At 49.4% G+C, this 21,685-nt stretch overlaps 1 protein-coding gene across 1 annotated transcript; it reads left to right on the top strand.

The window, feature by feature from the left end:
- Nucleotides 1-7,522: 7,522 nt before the first annotated feature.
- On the top strand, nucleotides 7,523-10,734 carry FOXI3 (forkhead box I3). Its single transcript, XM_065665319.1, has 2 exons — nucleotides 7,523-8,338; nucleotides 9,345-10,734. The coding sequence occupies exons 1-2, from the start codon at nucleotides 7,639-7,641 to the stop codon at nucleotides 9,932-9,934; spliced, it is 1,290 nt and encodes a 429-aa protein (XP_065521391.1). The 5' UTR covers nucleotides 7,523-7,638; the 3' UTR covers nucleotides 9,935-10,734.
- The last annotated feature ends 10,951 nt before the right edge of the window (nucleotides 10,735-21,685 follow it).

The following is a 21,685-nucleotide window of genomic DNA, read 5'->3' as shown; positions in this document are numbered from 1 at the left end:
CCACTGTGGACAGCCCATATGTGTGCAGATGGATCCAGGCTAAGGTTTCTCTTAGTAGCTGTCTTCTTTATGTATTAAAAAAAGTCATGGAATCATAGAATCCCAGGTTGGAAGGGACCTCAAGGATCAACTGATCCAATCTTTGTAGGCAAAGAATGACCTAGACTAGATATCCTGCTTCACTTCAGGCCACTGATTCCTGTTCTGACTTTGTCCTTTATCCTCATGCTTCTGCTCTTGCATAGATATTTATGGACTACAAATTAGTCATCCATAACATTCCCTTCCCATAAGTAATTAAAGAGAGTTCCTTGGGAAGCTTCAAGGCATAGCTGCATGTTGTGTGCACTGGTATCTTCTCAGGAGCATGGCTCCTACCAGTTTTATTTGATGGCCCATAGCTCTTGTATTTGACTGGCTAATAAACAACTTCAGCTCCGTTACTTTACCCTGCTACTCATGATTTTATAGGTGCCATCATAATATGATACAGTACTAATATGAAGTATTATAATTCCTTATGCTTTTGCTTCGTTCACCCCAAGATCACAAGAAACAGCTGATTATTCACAAGGACCACAACAAATTATTAATTTCTGAGATGGATTCCATCACTTCATCCATCTCAGATGCTTTTCCTAAGTGTGTCCTTTTGTTTCTCCATATGGAAATACACCCTGCCCGTTTGCTCCCAGTTGCCATGCAGAGATGGACGCAACCCAGTGTCAGTAAACTGTTCTCTTCATTATTGAACACTCCACAGCCCCAGTGTTAGACTCCTACACGTTTGGTAGACAACGATTCTTTATTCCCCTGCCACCAAATCCAGGACAGAAACCGAATGATGAACCAGCTTCCACAGGATTTCCCTGCAAAGAGACTCAAGGATTCATTTTCCAGAGTGAGATCCTGAAATCTTCATTTAACCAGTTATAATCACTTAATTTGCATTATATTCTTTTTATCCTGTATTTCGAATATCCAGTTCCAGGATGGTATCAACCAAATACTTTCAGAAATCAGTTTCACCAAGAGTTGCTCACTTACAGGAGAACAACAGCAAATTGATTTGACAAGGCTGGTTTTCTATATACACTCATTTGCAGTGATTTCATTGCCTTCCTTTAAGAATCAAGTGATGTGCCCACTATTTCTTGCCTTTAACATTGACAGTCTTAGCATTACCCAAATCATCTTTCCAATCCTTTACCATAATGAGCCACTACCATCTTTCTTAGTCCTCTAAAATCTTTCTAGAATGGTGTCCCTCAGGGATCGGTGTTGGGACCGGTCTTGTTTAACATCTTCATCACTGACGTGGACAGTGGGATTGAGTGCGCCCTCAGCAAGTTTGCCGATGACACCAAGCTGTGTGGTCCGGTTGATATGCTGGAGGTAAGGGATGCCATCCAGAGGGACCTTGACACGCTTGTGAGGTGGGCTGATGCCAACCTTATGAAGTTCAACCACGACAAGTGCAAGGTCCTACACCTGGGTCGGAGCAATCCCAGGCACAGCTACAGATTGGGCAAAGAAGAGATTCAGAGCGGCCCTGCAGAGAAGGACTTGGGGGTGCTGGTCGATGAGAAAATGAACATGAGCCTGCTTCAGTGTGCGCTCGCAGCCCAGAAAGCCAACCGTATCCTGGGCTGCACCAAAAGGAGCGTGACCAGCAGGTCGAAGGAGGTGATCCTGCCCCTCTACTCTGCTCTTGTGAGACCTCACCTGGAGCATTGTGTGCAGTTCTGGTGTCCTCAACATAAAAAGGACATGGAACTGTTGGAACAAGTCCAGAGGAGGCCACGAGGATGATCAGGGGACTGGAGCACCTCCCGTATGAAGACAGGCTGAGGAAGTTGGGGCTGTTCAGCCTGGAGAAGAGAAGGCTGCGTGGAGACCTCATAGCAGCCTTCCAGTATCTGAAGGGGGCCTATAGGGATGCTGGGGAGGGACTCTTCATTAGGGACTGTAGTGACAGGACAAGGGATAACGGGTTAAAACTTAAACAGGGGAAGTTTAGATTGGATATAAGGAAGAAGTTCTTTCCTGTTAGGGTGGTGAGGCACTGGAATGGGTTGCCCAGGGAAGTTATGAATGCTCCATCCCTGGCAGTGTTCAAGGCCAGGCTGGACAGAGCCTTGGGTGACATGGTTTAGTGTGAGGTGTCCCTGCCCATGGCAGGGGGGTGGTACTTGATGATCTTGAGGTCCTTTCCAACCCGAACTATTCCATGATTCTAAAATGGAAAGCCAGCATTAATGGCCCACACGGCACGCTCCTGGTTCCAGGAGTTCTGAAACTCTTGGCTGTGAATTACCAGGACTGGCAGGTCATAAAATATTTAACTTAATGTGGTTGCTATTTAACATAATCCCTCCTCACTAATGGAGCCCAAAATGCCCTTTCACCAGCACCCGATATGAATACACCATCTGATTTTCTCCCCAGACAAACATGGAAAAGAGATATTAATTTAATGCTCCTCCATTTCCTTGTGGTGGAGGTGACGGCAGCTCCTGCCTTTATCTCCTCATAGTTTTGATTGTTTTTACCTTAGATAACCATAAATTTATCTTTATGTTTTGCCACTTCCATTACTCATTCCAGGGCAGAGGTGGCCTATTCAGATCAGCTAAGACCACAAGATACTGGCCTTATTTACCTTACAGACACTTACCTTACTCTATAGGAGTAGGCAACCAGCCCAAAGCATTGAGCTCCATTTCAAAATCCCATTATGAGTCAAAACCATGTAAAAAGCACAAAGATGTTGCTTTATTTAGAGTCAGCTTCCAGCTTTAAGCACGAGGGATCAGGCCCCTTGCTTCAGACTCCTCCCAGACAAGACGCGATCCAATAGTACCAAGTCAATCCCACCTCCCTGTCAGGTGGACTTTTTTACTGTTGCAAACATAAAATGAGGAAGGATTAAATCTGCGGGATCAGAGTGGGGAATTTTAAACTTTTTATGGATCTTAAGCCCAAGGAGAGGCAGGAGGGATGCAGGGTGCTGAGAGCTCCTGCAAACGTTTCCAAACACCTGGAACGTGTGCTTAACCCACTTGCAAACAGCTGACATCCTTCTGTCTCCCACCAGGCTCCTATTCTCCCTTCAAAACCAAAAGACAGGCTTCTTTCCCAGTGTTGGTAAAACCTCCTCTGATACGCAGAGTTACTGGAGCCTGGCCAAATCCAGCCCACAGGCTCTGAAATGCCCGCTTGTAACTGTCTCACTCCCAAGGTGTCTCTTTAATCCCACTTTTATTAGGAGCACAGCTCTGGGTAGCTTACAGAGGTTCCAAACAATGAAGCTTTTATCAAAACTTCAGCTAATCGGTGGCTAACAAGCTCTCATTCAGGAAGGGGAGGCAGGCCCAAGCTAAAACTAACCTGAGGGAGTGAAAAAGGAGGAAAGGATTAGGAAGAGAGTGTTCCTCTTAACCTGTATCCATGCCCCAGTCCATAGACACAGCAGCCAGGAGTGGACACAGAGCAGAACCGCTTCTTTTAGTGGTGGTGCTCACTCGTGACAGCCCAAAGTGATGGAGTAACTACAGCTTGTGATAAACTGATTTATTCCAGGGGCTCCATCATGCCCAGCACCATATAAACACACCAGGAAAATATCGACTATTCCAAAATGCTCACTCGCAGTCTGCAGCCGGCAGTGTTTTTATGGAAACCAGGAAAAAGAAACCAAACCAAACCAAACCAAGCCTTTTGTCATTAGCCTGAAAATCATGGAATGAAGACACCTCCCCAGGAAATGTTGTAGGGGCTGAAAGAGAGATCTGAAAGCCTCTGATCTTATCACAAGGTAAGTAGGCAAAATTTGATCGCCAGAACTTCAGTCCAATAGATGACTAGATACAGCGAGGGAGGTATATACATTATGCTCCTTAGGTAAGGGAGAAGAGCTACTTCAACCTGTATACACGTATGCAGAACACCCTTCCCAAATCCATGGCAGTGAAATGTCTATTGCATCATCAGGCACTCTCTGGTACCCATTTGCAGGACAAATCAGAGCTTGAGTGGAAAAAGAGACTTTCTTAGGGCATGGTAATAGGTGTAAAGTACCCCGTCTTGGAAGGAATGGGCTTAGCTGTAAATAAGGGAGTGGTACTAGAGCTTACACTCAATCTGAGCTGTTCTTAGTCAATTCCTTGATATTGTTGAGAGTGGAGCTGCAGTACTGGAGCACTCCAAGGGAAAAGATAATTCTCCTATCCCTTCCCCGAGGATGAAGAACTTCTCAATTTCATTGATTACTCTGGAGAAAGATATAAAAGACCTTCATGAGCAGATTGTATGTGGGCCATAGAGTACCTGCCTTCCCTCTTGCGAGCCCTGGGGGAGAAGTGAGACATCTATTGCAAATGCAGCCAAAACAAATCAAACCTGGTGGGTCCTGCTTCACTGCAGCAATTCGGAGCCATGGAAGGGATCCTGGTCTCTCTTTCCTACTGGTAAAGTGAAAAGCAGCCAATATGGACTATTATGCTTCAGTCCTCTAATACATTCCCTGCTCCTAGGCCTCAGCATCCTCAGGAAACAGAAAGAGCCCAAAGTAGATTCAGGTATCAGCTCCCACTGCAAGGCTGGGTGCTCAGGTCTGAAGCATTTTCAGGTTTCCGTGTTCAGCTGTACACACCTGAGATTCACAACAGGAAAGTAAAGCCTGTACCTACATGTTCAGAGGAGCAGGGCTTAGAGGCAAAGCCAGTGTCTTCCTAGCAGGGTGAAAAGCACTTGCTGCATGCCCGACAAGGAGAAGCCCACCACCAAATGGAATGGTGTGGCTAGCACGAGGCGAGGATGGGGAGGACCTCACTTTCCTGCAGCACTTTTCCTTGGGAAACATTAAAACACTTCCAAGGCAGCTGGCTAGAGAGGTTTACACATAACCACAGCTGGATGGAGATATGATTTAATGCTGATCCCCAGGTGCCATGGGCTGCTCTACCCAGCAGACCCCACTGCCACACTATTAATGCTAATGAATGTCCCCAGGTTCATCTCACTGCATTGCTCAAGCCCAAATCTGTCCACAGTTATGGACAGCAGCCCCAAACCCTTACCTGGACACCACTTTCAGTTCTGTGTCTCAGCACCTCTCTTCTCAGTGCACTTCCGAAAGCGAAACGTCTCCCAGATCTCTGCAAGAAAGCAGCATTTAGAGAGCAGGGGGGCAGAGTGCTGCATCTCTTCATGCTGCTCTCCTCTTACCTTGGCAGAGAACAGCAACAGGTTTGTGCTGAGAGCTGCTGATGTTTCAAGGCAATGTTGCATGTTGCTTGCAGGATAAGTGCTTTAAGAGAATTAAGCACTTTTACGGCCAACACACCATCAAAGGTTTATTCTCTCCACTCTTTAAATTAAGGGTTGGTTTGCACATCCGTGCCATCCCAGCTGTGTAATAAACTCTCTAAAGCTATTTTTGTTTCACGTTCCTTACTATTTGGTAAAGCAAGCAGGAGTTTCCTGAGGACACGCGTTTTTATTAGAGCTAATTCAGCACTGTTTTCTCACCCATTTCCTTGGCTGGAAGTGGAAAAATGAACTCAAGGAAGCTCGGAGGCAGCTCAGCGCGCCTCTGAAGGATCGTCATGGCCGGGCTGTTCCTCTAGATGGCTCTGCCTTTGCCTAAAATACATCAAACCCCCTCGGAAAAATCGCAGTTTCGACCCATACCGCGATACAAGAGGCTGCTTCTCTCCCTCCTGCAACGATCGCGGGGGGTTGGAGCAAACGGATAACGCAGATTTGTTGTGATTTTACACAATAACGCTTTCGATTTAGCTCTTCAAACACAGGGGGAAGTTGCTGTTAATAAATCTACCTGTTTCTAGTCCTTTAGCTGCCCTTTCCGGCAGGGATTTCCCCGTCACCTCCTAGCTTTAGATGCCTGTTGTCCTGTCAAACATCAAATCAGTATTTTCCAGTGTGATCTTTCTCTAAAGAGGCGCGGAATTGCTCTATATTGATTCTGTTCTAGATGATAAAGGCAAAGGAAGCCGAGAAGGGAAAAGGCACCTTGTAAAGCATAATGGATAGTTTTCTCCTGCTATTCCGGCTATCCGGATACACGCGGCAAGCTCTTTTTCCCGAAGAGGCAAAATAAAATTCATCATCAGCAACAGCGCCAGAAACAAAATAACAAGAGGAAAAAAAAACACTAAATAAACAAAACACCAAATAAATTCAAACAAAAAGTCCCAAACACCTCCCCTTACGATTGAAGGAGGAAGCACAAAATCACGATCCATTATCACACTCGCTTTAAAGGGATTCTCTGGCTCCAAACTCTCTGTCCACCTGTTTTCAAACGAAATATAACAGTGAAAAGCGCCCTGTTATTACATCCCTGCTTAGAACACACGAGGGATGAACATTTGGCACCGTAGGTAGCCCCGGAAAGCTGCCGTGATGCAGCTTCACCGATTTACATGTGCGTTTACAACTCTTATCGAAGACGTAAACGGCAAAGACACTTCCCAAACTCTCCCCTCTCCCCAGAATTCCTGATGTCGGAGCCAGACCCCCGGTGCTCGCAGCCCTGGGGAGAGACTTCGCGTCTGCACCTGGAAGGGGGATTTTTAGGTATTTTACCAGCAAAAACCTAAACACTAACCCCGTTTAAGACTCGGGATTTACATCTTCTTAGCGACTGATAAAGACTCTAAATTCTCCCTCACCATTGGCAGTATTTCCCCTGTTATACGTGTGGGTCCGATCGCGTGTTTTACCCTGGACGAGAAGGATTTGCCGGGTTTGCCCCATATAAATCCCGGGTGTTGGGATCGTTACGAATACCGGCAGCTTTTTCTCATCAAACGCATGCGTTTTCCCTCAAGCTCCCCCGAAGAATGAAGGCGAAAACCAACTTTTATTCATTAAATCAGTCCCGGCGCTGCCAGCCCGCTCCTCCCGCACTGCGAGCGAACACGCCGGTGTTGTTTGTTTGTTTAATTTCGGGCAATTCCTTATCCAAAGCTCATTAACTGCGATCTCAGCCCTGGCTTTTATGAGTCGGGCGGCAAAATTACACACAAATAACAGGAGTTTAAGCGAATTTCACCCTTCGCGTTCCCATCGGGGCAACCGCAGCGATGTTAATCTCCCCCTAGACCTCAACTTCGGGGCCGGTTTCGGGGCAGAAGGGATCAGGGACGAGCCGTCGGAAAGGGGGAGCGGGACAGCGCGGAGAGACTCCCGGGACAGGACGAGACCGAGGTGGGGGGACACGCACACGGTCCAGCCGGGGCCGGGGGTCGGGCTCGGGGATGCTGCCCCCGCGCAGCCGGGAGCCAAATCCCTGGCGCCTCCCGCGGCTCCCCTCACCGGTCCCTCCCCCATCGCCGCTTTTGGGGCCCGGCCTTGCCCCCCTCCGCCTCCTTCCCCGGCGCGGAGCCGCGCTACTGGCTGCTCCCTGCGCGCCGCCGCCGCACGCCCAGCCCCGGCCCCGGCTGCGGGCGGGGAGAGCGGGCGCACGGCAGCGCCTATAAGGGCACCGCGCTGCAGCCCCCCGGGAGTTTTTGGTCTGGGGCCACCGGGGCCGCCGGCGGCGGGGGGGGGCATCGACGGGAAAGGAGCGAGCCGAGGGGGAGCGCCGGCCGCCCTGCATGGCCAGGGATTATGAGCGCCGGTGAGTTGCAGCAAGCGCAGCCCAGAGCCTCGGCGCCGGCGGCCGCCCCGGCGCCCCCTCAGCCCCGCAGCGCCCAGGAAGCCCCCGACATGGCGGTTTATTGCAGCGAGAACTTCAGCGTCTACCCCCAGCCCAGCCTCCATCCGCCCGGTGCTGCAGCAGCCGCCGCAGCGGCCGCCGCCGCCGCTGCCGCCGCCGCAGCCTCTTCGGGGCAGCGGGCGGGCGGGTACGCGCTGGGGGACTACGGGGCGCCCGCTAACGCCGGCTACCTATGGGGCATGAACAGCCCCGCGCCCTACCTGCAGGGCCCGCCCGGCTCCGCCGCTGCCGCCGCCGCTCCCTTCCTGCCGCCGGCTTCGTACGGCTGCTCCCGGGGCGGGCAGTTGGTGGGGTCGCCCCCGGCCCCAGGGTCGCCGTCGGCGGGCGGCGCGGAGCTGAGCTGGCTGAGCCTGGCCAGCCAGGAGGAGCTGCTGAAGCTGGTGCGGCCGCCTTACTCGTACTCGGCGCTGATCGCCATGGCCATCCAGAGCGCGCCCGAGAGGAAGCTCACCCTCAGCCACATCTACCAGTACGTGGCCGAGAACTTCCCCTTCTACAAGCGCAGCAAAGCGGGATGGCAGAACAGCATCCGCCACAACCTCAGCCTCAACGACTGCTTCCGCAAGGTGCCCCGCGATGAGGATGACCCCGGTGAGGCCGCCGAGCCTGGGCGGGAGGGTGGCCTGAAGGGATGCGGGGAGCGGCGGGCGCAAACCGGCATCACCGTGGTGGGAGCGGACCCTTGTCCGACGGGTCCCGTGTCCTCTCCAGCCGGGTGCTGTGAGGAGACTGTCCCCATTGGGGCTGGCACTGTGAGGGCACCGGGGGTCCCTGTCCCCTCCAGCCGGGCACGGTGGGGAGAGCCGCTTCTCTCCGCCCCGGTCCGCCCAGGCGCCGGCCCCGTCGAGGGGCGGCTGGCCCCAGCGCTCACCCCCTCCCCTGCGGTGCCGGTTGTGCAAGGGCCGGCTCCTTCGGCCGTGATTCACGGCTCCGCTCCCTGCCGGCCGCGGGGCACAGCGGAGGGGCGCGCCCGGACAGCGCTGGCTCGGCCCGGCGGGGAGGGGACGTTACAGGGTCACTGCTCCAGTCAGGCCCGGGCATGGGACAGAGGCGTGTGGGGACAGATAAAACTACCACAGCCTCCCTGTAGTAAGTCCGGGTGTGGGGCAGTTTGTCTGCACCCCCACAGCCCAGTCCTGTTGTCCCCTTAGTGTGCCTTGATGGACCAGCCAGATGTTCCATCAGCTCTTACGAGAAGAGCCATGGCAGGGACACCACCTTGTCACCCACTGGTGACACAGCTGCAAGCGTCCAAGCTTTCTGTGAAGAGCATGCGAGGAGCACGGGGAGCCCTGCTTCATATTCCATTTAGCCAGGTCTAGGGTAGGGGTACAGATCCTCCAGGGAGGTTTATGCTATGTGATGGGGATGTTCTCCTCTATGTGGCCTTAAGGTTCACTCAGGCGTCGAAGGGGTGGACGTAATGATGTTCTGGAGACATGGTTTGGATCCTATGGACAAGAGACAGGGCAGGAGGTGGTGTAGCAGAGACGCGGGTTCTGTGCCGATGGGACAAGAAGTGGATGTTGCTTATCTGTCTGCAGTGTCACTGTCACAGAAGCTGACTTTCTCTCCTGTTTCTCCTGTTTTCCACCAGGGAAAGGAAACTACTGGACCTTAGACCCCAACTGTGAGAAGATGTTCGACAACGGGAACTTCCGCCGCAAGCGCAAGCGGCGCTCTGAGCCCAATGCCCCTGCGACCACATCCGCAGCATCATCTCTGGGGAGCCTGAAGGCCGAGGAAGAGCGACCCATCCCCAGCGCAGGCAAACCATGTGGAAACAGCCCCCCGCCCGAGTTGGACCCCTCGCCTTCTGTCAGGGACCATCCCAAAAGCTCCTCTCCCTCCGGTATCATTTCATCCACCCCGAGCTGCCTCAGCACCTTCTTCAGCGGCATGAGCTCCCTGAGCAGCGGAGGCAGCCGGCTGACAGGGGCTCTGGGCAGTGACCTGCATCACAGGAACTTCTCTGCTGGACAGCTGAGCAGTGGCACTTTCACCCCTTCCAGCAGCTCTTCTCAAGAGGTGCCTTCACCAGACCAGCTACAGCGGGTCGCGGGACCTTCTCCTGCCTACTACAGCTCCTTCCATCCCAGCAGCAGCAGCCAGGGAGCCCAATACAACCACTACTACAACTTCACCGTTAACAGCCTCATCTACACCCGGGATGGCACGGAGGTGTAGGATGCTGGGGTCAGCACTGCGAAGGGAATGGGAGTTGCAGCATGGAGGACCGTATGCTTTTGCAAACAGCATTTCAATGTGGACGCTTCCCAGGAGTTCTTCCAGGAAGACAAATCTCACCTTTCAAGATAAGGACAGCCCTTAAACACCGGCAGAAGGCAGATGCAAAGTCTTTTTCCCCCATCCTGGAAAACATTAGGTGGTTTAGATGGCTTGCCGTCGAAATTCTGCAGGCGAAAGCGAACTCGATGTTTTCAGAGGTTTCTGATCCTGAATGTAGACTAAGAAGTTTAAAAACTATAACCATAAAGCGGTACCAGCAAGAGCCAAGTGACCCCCAGCCTTAGAAGAGAACAGGAGAAAGGAAAATGAAGAGATTTCTTATGAAGTGCCTTGTACAATGTGTTAAAAAACACTTCTGCCAGCAGTTGCCTCTGTAAGCCCTTGCTCTGTGCCCTGATCCCGCAATATGCAATGCACAAGGGGGAAACATCTACCCCAGACCTCAGAGGTTCACTCTGGGCTTCCTGTGCTTGGCATATTGTACAGCCGGGGCTGTGTCTTGTCATCCTTTTCCCTGAGCTTAGTACCAAAGATCACTGTAGCCATGCAGCTTTAGCACGAGGATAAACACTGGGGTATTTTTATACATATTTGTACGTAATGTAACTCTTCTGTACATATGTTTCTATGTGGTTTTATATTTGTAAATTATGCTCCGGAGCTGTACTTTATTTATAACGTGTTTTACACTTTGTTAAAGTTTATTTGACTTCCTTCCATCCCCCCCACATCCCCCACACCCCCTTTTCTTTTTACGTTGTTGGTTTGTTTGTTTTGGTCGGTTTCGTTCTCGTTCCTTAGTGTATTACTGAACCTTTTCAGGCTGAACAAGCTGTTTGGGAATAAAACGTTAACAGTTGTTAGGGTTTTTTCTCGTGCCTGGTTGTTCCTCAGTATGTTTGAGGCATTTTACAGCTCTGTGGGAGACAGGTTTTGCTTTCACGTGGTTTGGATAAAAGGTGCAGAGATTTTACGAACAATTTCATCTGTGCAGTAAGACAGAAGAAAACTGTTCTGTGCCCAAAGGCACATCTCAACTCACCTATAGCCTCCCACAGTCTCGCAGTGCAGAGTGGGCATTCCGGGCCTTTTTATGTTTGTTTTTATCAATGGTTTGAATGAAAACTGTCCTTTTTCATCAGGGTTTAGTAAAAAAATAAACCAACAAAACAATAAAAGCTTGCAAAACTAAGAGAAACAGGGTTGGTTCCAGCGTGGTGCTGGCTAGCAGCAGGTACCATGAGCTTGGCAGTTGGCTTGATCCATTTTGCAAATCAGGTTTTCCAATAGCATTGCATATGCTTAAATAAGAGTCTAGTTGAGAAGCCATCCCCATCAGCTGGAGGAGCATCTGCTGAGCATCCTCCCTGATTCATACTGCTGGGAAAGGAGAATCCATCCTAGAGCAGCCACTATCAATTCCCAATTCTTGCCGTTTGTATAAAGCTGTTTGTTGGGTGCTGTGTGTGGGTAGAGCATAAATATAAATGTCTCCATGAGGAATGTAGCACCAGTAATGAAGTTAAGCATGAAATTGCAGCTATTTAACATATATGCATCTGCCGTGATGTAAGGCCATCCCTGCAGGCTATTCAGAAAACAAACTTGTTGGCAGAGCCTCTTCCCTGGCTACCTGCATAACACACAGGGTGGTGATGCAAGACAAAGCACTCCCCTGATCCAAAATGTAATGAAACCATGATGAAACATCAGATGACTTCTATGTGCTTGGGACTGGGACCAAGTACTTGCCCCAGCACTGGCCAATCGCCATTTGTGCAATAGCTGAGACGGGTGGGTGGGTGGCAATTCCTGCCTCATCCCCCTCGTTCACCCCTTCCCAGCACAGATAGCATCTTCCTGGCTTTAGGGGTAATTCCTCCATGTCTTGGTTTTTAACTGTCTCAGGTGGTGCAGTGGTAATGGTGATGGGAGGGAAAGGGCAGACTGCCACTAGAAAAAGACAAGAGGGTCAGTCTCATCCTGCTCGAGTTTAGTTGCAGAGTAGGATAGGTTGATCTGGAAGCTGGACTGCTGAGTTTGATCTACAAGTAGTGGAGGGATTCCAAACACCTTCCAAAAAAAGGCCCTTAAGAAAGGTAGGAACTGCTTACTCACACACCTAAGTGACCATTGCACCCCTTCTCTGCTCCATCAGCCAGACCTTAGAAAGCAGTAGGCCAATGTGGGACACTTGCGAGTGTCCAGTTCATGTTCTTCCACACAGATTTGTTTCAGGATTTGCCCTCTGCCACTTCCATCAGCTGTATGCTTCTGCAGACAGTGGCCATAAACGTTTGCTCTTGAGGATCCCAAGCCAGTGGCAAAGTATCCTCAGCCAGTATCCCACACATCAATAGACCTTTTGCCGCACCAGTTGGGTGGTGGCATAGCCAGAACCTGGCATAGCAAAGCCAGGGAAGGAGTCACCCACCACAGTGCTCCAGTCCCGGTCCTAAGGGATGGTTGTGGGGTCTAGGGAGGTTTTGGCAGGTTTATCTGTCCCCAGTGCACCTTTCTGCTGTTAGACCCAAACCCTGCTCCCTCCAGGGAAAGTGTGCCCTGAGCTGGAACCAGGAGATGCGGCCCCTCCTGCGGACACACCACCGCAAAAGCTGGTGTGTTCATGATAAATCGACCTGCCCAAGAGACACTTGAGAGTAGATTTCATCAAATAGACACCTAGTCTGCAGAGAGGAGCCAAGTGAATGAGCTAATGGCAGCCTTTTAGGCGTCCTTTTGTCATTAAAAGAGACTTCTTTTAGCAGATCTTGGGAGAGGGAGGGCTAGAGGATAGAGTTTAAACAGCACTTAAAAGCAGCAGGGCTATTGTCATGGGCTTTGGGGATTTACTGTGATTCCCCCATTGAAGGAGGGGGAAGACAAAGGCAATTAGCCTGCTGGTCCCACCCTGAGAGTCCCCACTCTGCTCTAAATGCCAAGGCCATGCCTGCGATGGGCAGTTCTCCATGACAATGAGCCTCTTCCCAGCCTCCTGATAGCTCAGCAGCCCACGGCATATCCAGGAAAGTCAGCGGAGAGATGTCCTTAAGGCTTAAACTTCAGGCCTCCATCCTCTCTGCTCTGGCAGCCATAGGAACCACCCTGTAAAATAACTTCTTTTGAAGGACCAGTGATTTCATGGGAGCCCATAGATCCCAACTGCTGGATGTTAAAGCAAAGTATCCCAGGGAGTCTTATCTGTGCTTGGTTTCTCCACTTGGCATCTAGAAAGATGCCACTTCAACTGGACAAGACCGATGCAATGCAGAAGGCCTCGATGTAAAACTGTGGTCATGATGATGAGTGCAAGCACAACTGTGTGGTACCTCTGCCCTGAGCTACCTGTACCCTCTGATACTCCCAGCCAGGGACTGTGGCTCTTCCAGCACACACAACTACTGAAAAAGGCAGTCCCTGATCAAAAAGAAGTACAGTCCAAAGGCACTTCAAGAGAAGCGTTGGATCAGTAACACAGATACTTGCTGGCTTCTACGTGTGGCACTCCTCCAGCACGGGGTCGTTTAACTTTGTTCAGCGCTGGCCTTATCGACATGCCAGCAAAGGTTCAGGCAGGCACCCACTGCAGGTCTGCACTTGAGCTACTCCACAGTACAAAGGCTTTGCCAGTACAGCTGGATCAGCCCAGTCCCCTAAAGGAGACCCAGCTCCCATCAACAAAGGCAACTCTTGTGCCAGTGAAGTTAAACCCCCCACCCCCAGCAACACCAGAGTGTATTTCGGGGCGGTGGGAGGGGATTCAAGAGGCAAGAACGCAGCATCCGCACTGGGTTTCATCGCCCGCCAACTCCTTTGGAAGCAGGGCTTCAGTTACTGCCACTGGCCATGGACCGTGCTTTGCATCTCCGCTGGTGGAGGAGGGTTTTGGTTTGCCCTCTCACTCACAGAGTCCATGAAAGTTGGCCGCAGTACGTTGCGCGTCTATGGAAGGTTTTATTGCCTTTTTTATGCTGACTGAGGGGGATTTTTCCCTGGAATCTTTAGGAATAGTTCAAAAGATGCAGTAGTGTTCAAGGAAACTACAGATATCCTGCCCTTGCATTCTCTGTATTTCTAGCAATAGAATCATAGAATGGGTTGGGTTGGAAAGGACCTTAACATCATCTAGTTCCAACCCTGGAACACCTTCATCAGACTTGTCGAGAAGGCCACACGGATCAAACCTGACTCTGAATGTGCTATACCTAAACTCAGCCCTGCTTGTCCATGGAAAGTGGTTCCTCAGTCTCATTCTCATAGCACATAAAATAAGAGGTACAAAGCCTTGCTTTTCAGCTTGACCCAAGAGAAGCAAGATGAGGATCAGTCCTGGCTGATGATACATGGATGGCTGATACCCCAACTAGAAATAGCTGTCCCAGACGGAGGCTGCAATTGATGGGAAACTCATGTTTCTCCTTAGGCTTTGGCAGAAAAACCACCCCAAACTCCCCCAAAACCCTATTAGTTTTACTGCCCTGTTAGAGAATCCTTCCAAACCAGTTTTTTGTTCCCAATGTTATTTTTTTTCTTGGATTGTTGAAGGAAAACATGGATTTACCTATCGAGCTGAACCCCCCAACATTTCCTATTAAAAAGGAGGTTGGTGAAATGTTTTTGACCAAATTACTGAGCGCAATATTCACCTGGGTAAGGTGACGAGAATTTGCCCCTCAAGGAATAACTGAAGTGTAATGTAAAACATCAAAGGTGTTATTTCTCTCTCTTTTTTTTTTTTACCTTATACCTGAGCTATCTCTGAATCATATCAAATAATCTTCTCGTTTCATAACTCCATACAATGCAGGCTAAAAGTGTATGTGATCTGCTTTGTGTACTGCTGAATGGATGATTAAACTGTCTAACCCGAGGGATGTTCATCCAGGGCCTGCCCCAAACACGGTGAAGTCAGGGGAAAGACTCCCACTGACTTCAGAGGGCTTTGGAGCAGACCCATAATCAGCCAGGCTCTAATGTACTTCAGGTGGTGTCTATGAGACTGCCCGGGGACACATAAAAGGAGCTAAAGATTGCACGTTTGTGAATTAAACATCCTAGGCCTGATCCAGGCAATTGGCTGCTGTAGGGGAGCAGAAGCATCTCCCCCATCTGCCTGGACTCCTTGGATCATTTTCCCTTTCCTGCAACCCATTGTGTCCGGGATTTATTGACAAAGCACAGCTCTTGCCAAGTGGCCGGCCCATGTTTGCAATAAGCAGTGGCAAATCAGGTCAGGACTGATGGCTAATCTGCCCTTGGACCCTTCGAGTGGTGCTGATTTTATATCTAATTAAAGTGAATAGTGGGGTTGAGTTGTGCCATTTACCTCCCAGGCTGGTTTGGAGGGTGGCAGAACCCACACCTTGTGCTACCACTTCAGGACCACCACAAACAGTGATCCTGAATCATGCAGCTCCAGGAACATGAAGTCAAAGCTAACAGCAGAGCCATGCTTGGACTTCCTTCGGCAAAGTGAATGATACTCAAATGGAGAAAATTATATTGTATATGGGGGGAAATGATACTTACACCCATCTAAGTGTTCTACTAGTCTAGACAATGGACAGTTAATAACGCTGCCAGGCTACAGGCTCAAAGCAACCCAGAGGAGGTGGGGGTGCCTTACTGGTGGTGGAGATGCTCTAAGCATTTCCTTGCTTTAGGACGATGGAAGCTTGTAGGGAGATAGGAACAGCTCATGGAAAGGAAACCCAGCAGGGGTTAGGAAATGTAAAGATCCCCATCTTTAGGTAGAAAGTTCCTGAACTGCAAAGTGCTGGAGCCTGGGAATATATTTTGTGTATGTACGTATATATATACATACATGTATACGTATATGTATAGCCTTCCCTATATGTATAGCACTGTGAGGCATGACAGTGAGTCTGACAGTCTGATCCAACAGGACCATTTTATGTTCCTATATGTATAGTAGTGTAGCTGAAAGCACCATTTCATTTCCATCTTAGTACAGGCTGATCCAGAGCTCTGGCCAATCCCATTGATTTGGATGAGCACTGAAGACACTGCTTCCTGCAGCAGTTCTTTACCCTAAGAACAAGCTGGCCAAGTTAGGGCAGACAAGTTGCTCTCTGCAGGTGCCTATTTCTCTCCATTCAATGCAGAGGAAGCCTGGAAAGATAATTTAGGCCAAGTGTTTAGACCTTCCCCAGGGCAGGCATGCATGGACACCTGCAGATATGAGGCATCTGTCATGTGTGGTCATATATCTCCATTAGAGATGGAGGAGACCAAGAAGGTTTCAAAGCAAGACACGTGTCTAATCCATAGCTCCTTATTCATGGGGGAGTTACAGAAGAAAACTCCTGCATAGCCTTTCCTTCTCCCATGAGGCAGCATCTCTTTGGTTCATTCACTTCCAGGGAATTTCCTTTGAGCTGGGACAGAAAGCTCTGATGAGCTTTTTGACTCCTTGTATTCTTGTTGACAAGCTGCCATAATGAGTGTAGGCACCTTCCATCAGTGCAACACGATCAATATGTCATGTGTATACTCTCTTTCCTGCTGCAAGAACCGTTGATTAAGCGTAAAGCTTTTGGTTTTGCAGGGGAAAAAATAGTGTTTCCTGCCAGGCTGCTCTGCATTTCTCGTAGAAAAAGCTGTTTGCAAAGGGCAGCCTGGCTGTAGACAGCAGGAGGTGAGATTTGTGCTGCACTGAGATTTGCAGCTCCACTGCACCCTGAGATGTCCCCAGCACCTGAAGCAGCAGCTTTGAAGTCATGAGCACAAATCATTTGATCAGTAGCAGCAAAAAACGTCAGATGTCCCCGATGCAACCTTTGCTGGGCAACAGGAGAGCAACACTCAGGAGAGAGCTGTGGCAAGACACCCTAGTGAAGCTTCAATAGGGCTCTTCATTAAACTAGAGCTCATATTCAAGCTCAAGGAAACAGATTGACATCCAGTGAAGACAATGTGAGTTTGTGGCTTTCCCCAGGTGGAAATAAACCATAGTCTCTTCAGACAGAGCTCAGCTCACAGGAAAGGTGAGGACCACTTTATCCCTTGCTTGCATGTAAACCCATGCTAACAGAGAGCAACTAGATTCTGTAGCCAAGGCAGTGAGTGCCTAAATGTGGATATCTGTTGTCAAAAGATAATAAGAGCTGTCATACTTCAGTGGAGAAAACATTAGTGCCTTCTTCCTCTCCAATATCTGCAGGTTGTTCTTGGCAGCACGGCAGGGAAGCAGACCTGATGAGAAACCAAGGAGACCCTTCAAAGAATAAGGGAATTCATTTATTATAATTGAACAAGGGACTGTATTTATTTTCACTGCCCCTGGCAGGGAGTATGTGAGCAGTGGGAAGACAAGGGCAATGAGCGTGTCATGAATGTTTGGGTCATTTATCATAACTGAATGCTGTTTCTTTCCAGGCAGCAGCTGCTTGTTACAGTGTGAAACCTCATTCGCTACCCTGGAAAGGTGGCAATCCAAAGAGACCCGTATGACCGAGGGAGTGTTACTGGCCCTGTTTTACTGCAAGGGGTCAAGGAACGCCATGGGAAAGTGATTTGCCAAAGGTCACACCGCGTTACAGCAGAGTTAGGTGTCAAATCCTTACTTACCAATGCCTCCATCACAAAACTGGCCACGCTGAGTCAGCCTGAAACACTCTGGCTCCAGCCTCTTCCTCCCCTGGTGCTGTTACAGGAAAGCACAATGGAGCACAGCATTTCTTACCTATAAATCTCACCTATATCTGCTTTGTACAGGAGCACGGGTCCTGCCTAGGGAACCCAGCGGGTTTAATCTTCCTCCGTCCAAACCTCACAAGTCACCTGCACAACCAGGGACTGTTTCCCAGGAGATTTTCATAGTGTGCAAAACCTGTTCTTAACCACAGGACAATTGGAAGTGCGCTAAACCGGACAGAAATAATCCCAGCAGCTGGGAGCTGCGGTGAGCAAAAACTTGTGATCCATTCCCATTTCCAGTTCCATACATCACAAATCTGCTCAGGTTGCATAGCAGCAATGTTTAGTTTGCACACCATGATCTTAGAAGAAAGGGTTAAAATATGTTATGAGCCGAAGCCTGCTCTGGAGATCTGATAATCTAATTACCACAGTTCAGGTCCCTTCTTTACCCCCAGTACAATCATGTTTGCATCCAGGAGTGATACCGATCTGATTCCACCCAGTTTGAGCCCTCTGCAAGCAGCAGCCTTGCTCCCCACGTAACACGTGCTGCTTGCACTTGTGCACCTCCACATAGCTGCTGCAATGCACCCAGAGCATCTGCTCTCCCTGCTCCTGGGAGTGGAGCGATTGTTCTCTCTACTCCTTGGTGGACAGATGAGCTCCTGACCTCTGGTTTGATGGAACACTTTGGATGCAGGAATGCTGCTGCCTCCCATGCCACTGGCTATGTGTTTCCACCAGAAGAAAGCAATGCGCAGTGCCTCTGCGGGGAAGATGCTGGAAGCAGGAGGGATGACTTCTGAACTGGCCTCAGAAGTGGACTTTGCTTTGCCAAGCCACCACGACTAGATCCTCAGCTATTAGGAGGTGTTGGTTCAGTAAGTCTAAGAAAACACGTCCACTTGCAGCAGAGGAATTGCCTCAGCTCACTTCATCACTGTAGTGATAGGAAAAAGGGTGATGGGTTCAAACCGAAACAGGGGAAGTTCAGGTTAGATATAAGGAAGAAGTTCTTTACTGTGAGGGTGGTGAGGCACTGGAATGGGTTGCCAGGGAAGCTGTGAATGCTCCATCCCTGGCAGTGTTCAAGGCCAGGTTGGACATAGCCTTGGGTGACATGGTCTGGTGTGAGGCGTCCCTGCCCATGGCAGGGGGATGGAAATGGATGATCTTAAGGCCCTTTCCAACCCAAACCATTCTATGGTTCTATTTCAGACATTTCACTGCGTGACTCACTCCCCAGCCTTCTCTGACTGTACAGAGCACATTTCCCTGCTTCTTACAGGGCTTGGACACCTTTTTCACTTATAGACACCCACCTGCAGACATGTGGGATTCAGTGTCTTACCTGCAAGCTGCATCCTGCCCTTCCTGCCCACCTACACGTCTGGCTGACAGATCCTCGCCAAAACTCAACTCTTTCTAAGAGTGGGATTGGTTTCACCACCAACCTCAGGTGTTTCCAGCACAGATGTCTACATCTGAGCTAATCACCCTTGTCTCCCTTTTGAGCTGAAATAGAGAAACTGGGCAATGCACCTGCTTTTGGTTTGGTTTTTAGGTCTCCTTCAGGAATGGATGAATCAGTCCTTAAATGTCTGCTGCAGACAGGGGCAGATCTACTTTAGGCAGATCAGTTCCTTCTCTGCAGTAGTACAAATACTATGAAAACATTCAAGTGCATGGAGGGCAGAGACCCAAATTAGTGCCTCTCCCAGGGAAAGAGTTATATTTCATCAGCCCTGGCCTTCAGACCATGCTGCTGTGAGGTGGGAGATGTGGAGGGGTTAAACAAGATAAGACAAATTCATCAGGAGCCATTCATTCATTTCATTGCCTATGGAAAAGGTCTTTTTTCTCTTGCTCTAACATCACAGAAACCACTGTGTTTCCCCAATTGTTGAAGGAATGAGGCCAAGTCCCTCTTCTGATGTAAATTCCCCTGGATGCATCCCGCTATTCACAGTACGGACAACTTCATTTGCTCTGAAAGCAGCACAGGGAGCCATGCTGGGCCCAGGTTGACTGACTGACACTGAGAAATAGAATTCAATAACTCTGATTGTTAAATGCCACTCAAGCAATGAAGAGGAACAGCCTGCATGGGCTGTTGTGTCTCACTGGAAGGATGCAGTGACCTTATCTTCTGATCGACCCAGGCTTTCCACCGGTGCTGCTGCTTGGAGTCCATCACCACCAGTCCTAGGAGGTAAAGGGAAAACATCCCTTCATGCTTCCCAGTGAGAGCATAGTCCTCTGTGTTTTCCTCCCCTCTCCTCAAGGTTTTCAATGGAGGGGAGGAAGAACCCCCAAACCATCCATTCTGTTCTGTTCCCAGCACCTGGCTGCTCTAGAAACTAGAGCTGGGCTCCCCAGGTCACCTCCAGACTTAAATCTGTTCCAGGTTTATCAAGATTTTTCAAAGCTTAACTGCATTTCTAATTGTCCCACCTGTATTGAAACGTAATCTCAAATTCTTTTCTCTTTCCATAATCTTTTCAAGTTTTCCTGCACTCAGGCAGTAAATCCAATTAGGCACATGGATGTTATTAAAGAGCCAAATTTACTTTGCAGCTCCAGACATTCTTGTCCTTCTATTTTATGTTCCCTTTTTCTTTTCTTTTTCTTTCTCTTTTATTATTTTTTCTTTTTTATTTCTATCTTTCCATTTTCTCCATCTTCCTTTCCTTTCCTTTCCTTTCCTTTCCTTTCCTTTCCTTTCCTTTCCTTTCCTTTCCTTTCCTTTCCTTTCCTTTCCTTTCCTTTCCTTTCCTTTCCTTTCCTTTCCTTTCCTTTCCTTTCCTTTCCTTTCCTTTCTGCTTTCCCCTCCTCTTTCTCCTCTCCTCTCTTTTCCTCTCCTATCCTCTCCCTTCCTTTCTTTCCCATGCCATTCCCTTCTCTTCCCCCACTAAACCTTTCCAGAACTTACACCACTGCTAGCACTCTGCTCCTCTGCACGTTCCCCTTTCTTGTGTAGGCTGAAACTGCTGGAGGTAGAGGTGTGGCAGTGATGTTTGATCTTATTTCACATTAAAACCTCTTAATACTGAGGGCTGATCCCCCCACGCACACCTTCATCTTGAAGAGCATCCTACTCTATCAGGGCTCTGCGGGAATGAAGAGGCAGAGTAAGGTAATACGCAATGTAAAAAGGGCTGGCAGGGTTGGTCCTTGAGCAAGCTGCCATCCCTGCAGGGTATAGAAAATCTGTAGCCTCCTCCAAAATAAAGGTGAACGTGATGGCACCGCTTTTAGACAGTTCGTGCAGTTCATGCCTCAAAGCATATTCTGGTTCCAACTGAGGATAAAACCTCACCAGGGCCAGGATTTTGCCTGTGTTTCCCTCTGAGGAGTAAATCAGAGCTCCCCACATTGTCCCTACTTTATTCTTATGAGAGCAGAATTAAGCACTTAAAAAGTCTGCAGCCCTTTGACTTCCCAAATACAAGTAAATGGGAATTATGCAGTGACTGATTATATAAAAGAGATGTACTTGGAGAAGGTGTGTGCATTAAGAGCTTATAAAGGTGAACCAGGTGCGAGGAGCATGCACTCCCTGAGCTGGCAGGTAGGCTGTGGGTTTGTCTCTGGTAGGGTTTAAACAAGCCCTCCCTTTGTGTCACTGTAGAGTTTTCGTGATACAAACACTGAGTAGTTTTCTCCCAAAACGTTTGACCATCACTACATGGAAACAGGACTTCAAACTGCATGGAAATAGGACTTCAAACTGTTTGCTTCTGCCCACCTCCATGCTGTGGGAATCATCTAGTCATTTCAATACCCTCAGTTCTCAGCTTCAGGAGCTCATGGGGCACCCCAGCTCACCCAGGCAAGCTGCCCCCTTGCAGCCATCTCCAGGCAAAGGACAGCTCTTACAGCTGGATCACATAGGACTTCAGGTTAGATCTTAGGCAGAAGCTCTTCCTTGTGAGGGTGCTGAGGCGCTGGCACAGGGTGCCCAGAGAAGCTGTGGCTGCCCCATCCCTGGCAGTGCTCAAGGCCAGGTTGGACACAGGGGCTTGG

This window comes from Lathamus discolor, chromosome 1 (assembly GCF_037157495.1).
Source record: "Lathamus discolor isolate bLatDis1 chromosome 1, bLatDis1.hap1, whole genome shotgun sequence".
Taxonomy (NCBI): Eukaryota; Metazoa; Chordata; class Aves; order Psittaciformes; family Psittacidae; genus Lathamus; species Lathamus discolor.
This window is presented reverse-complemented; position numbering and strand designations above follow the sequence as displayed.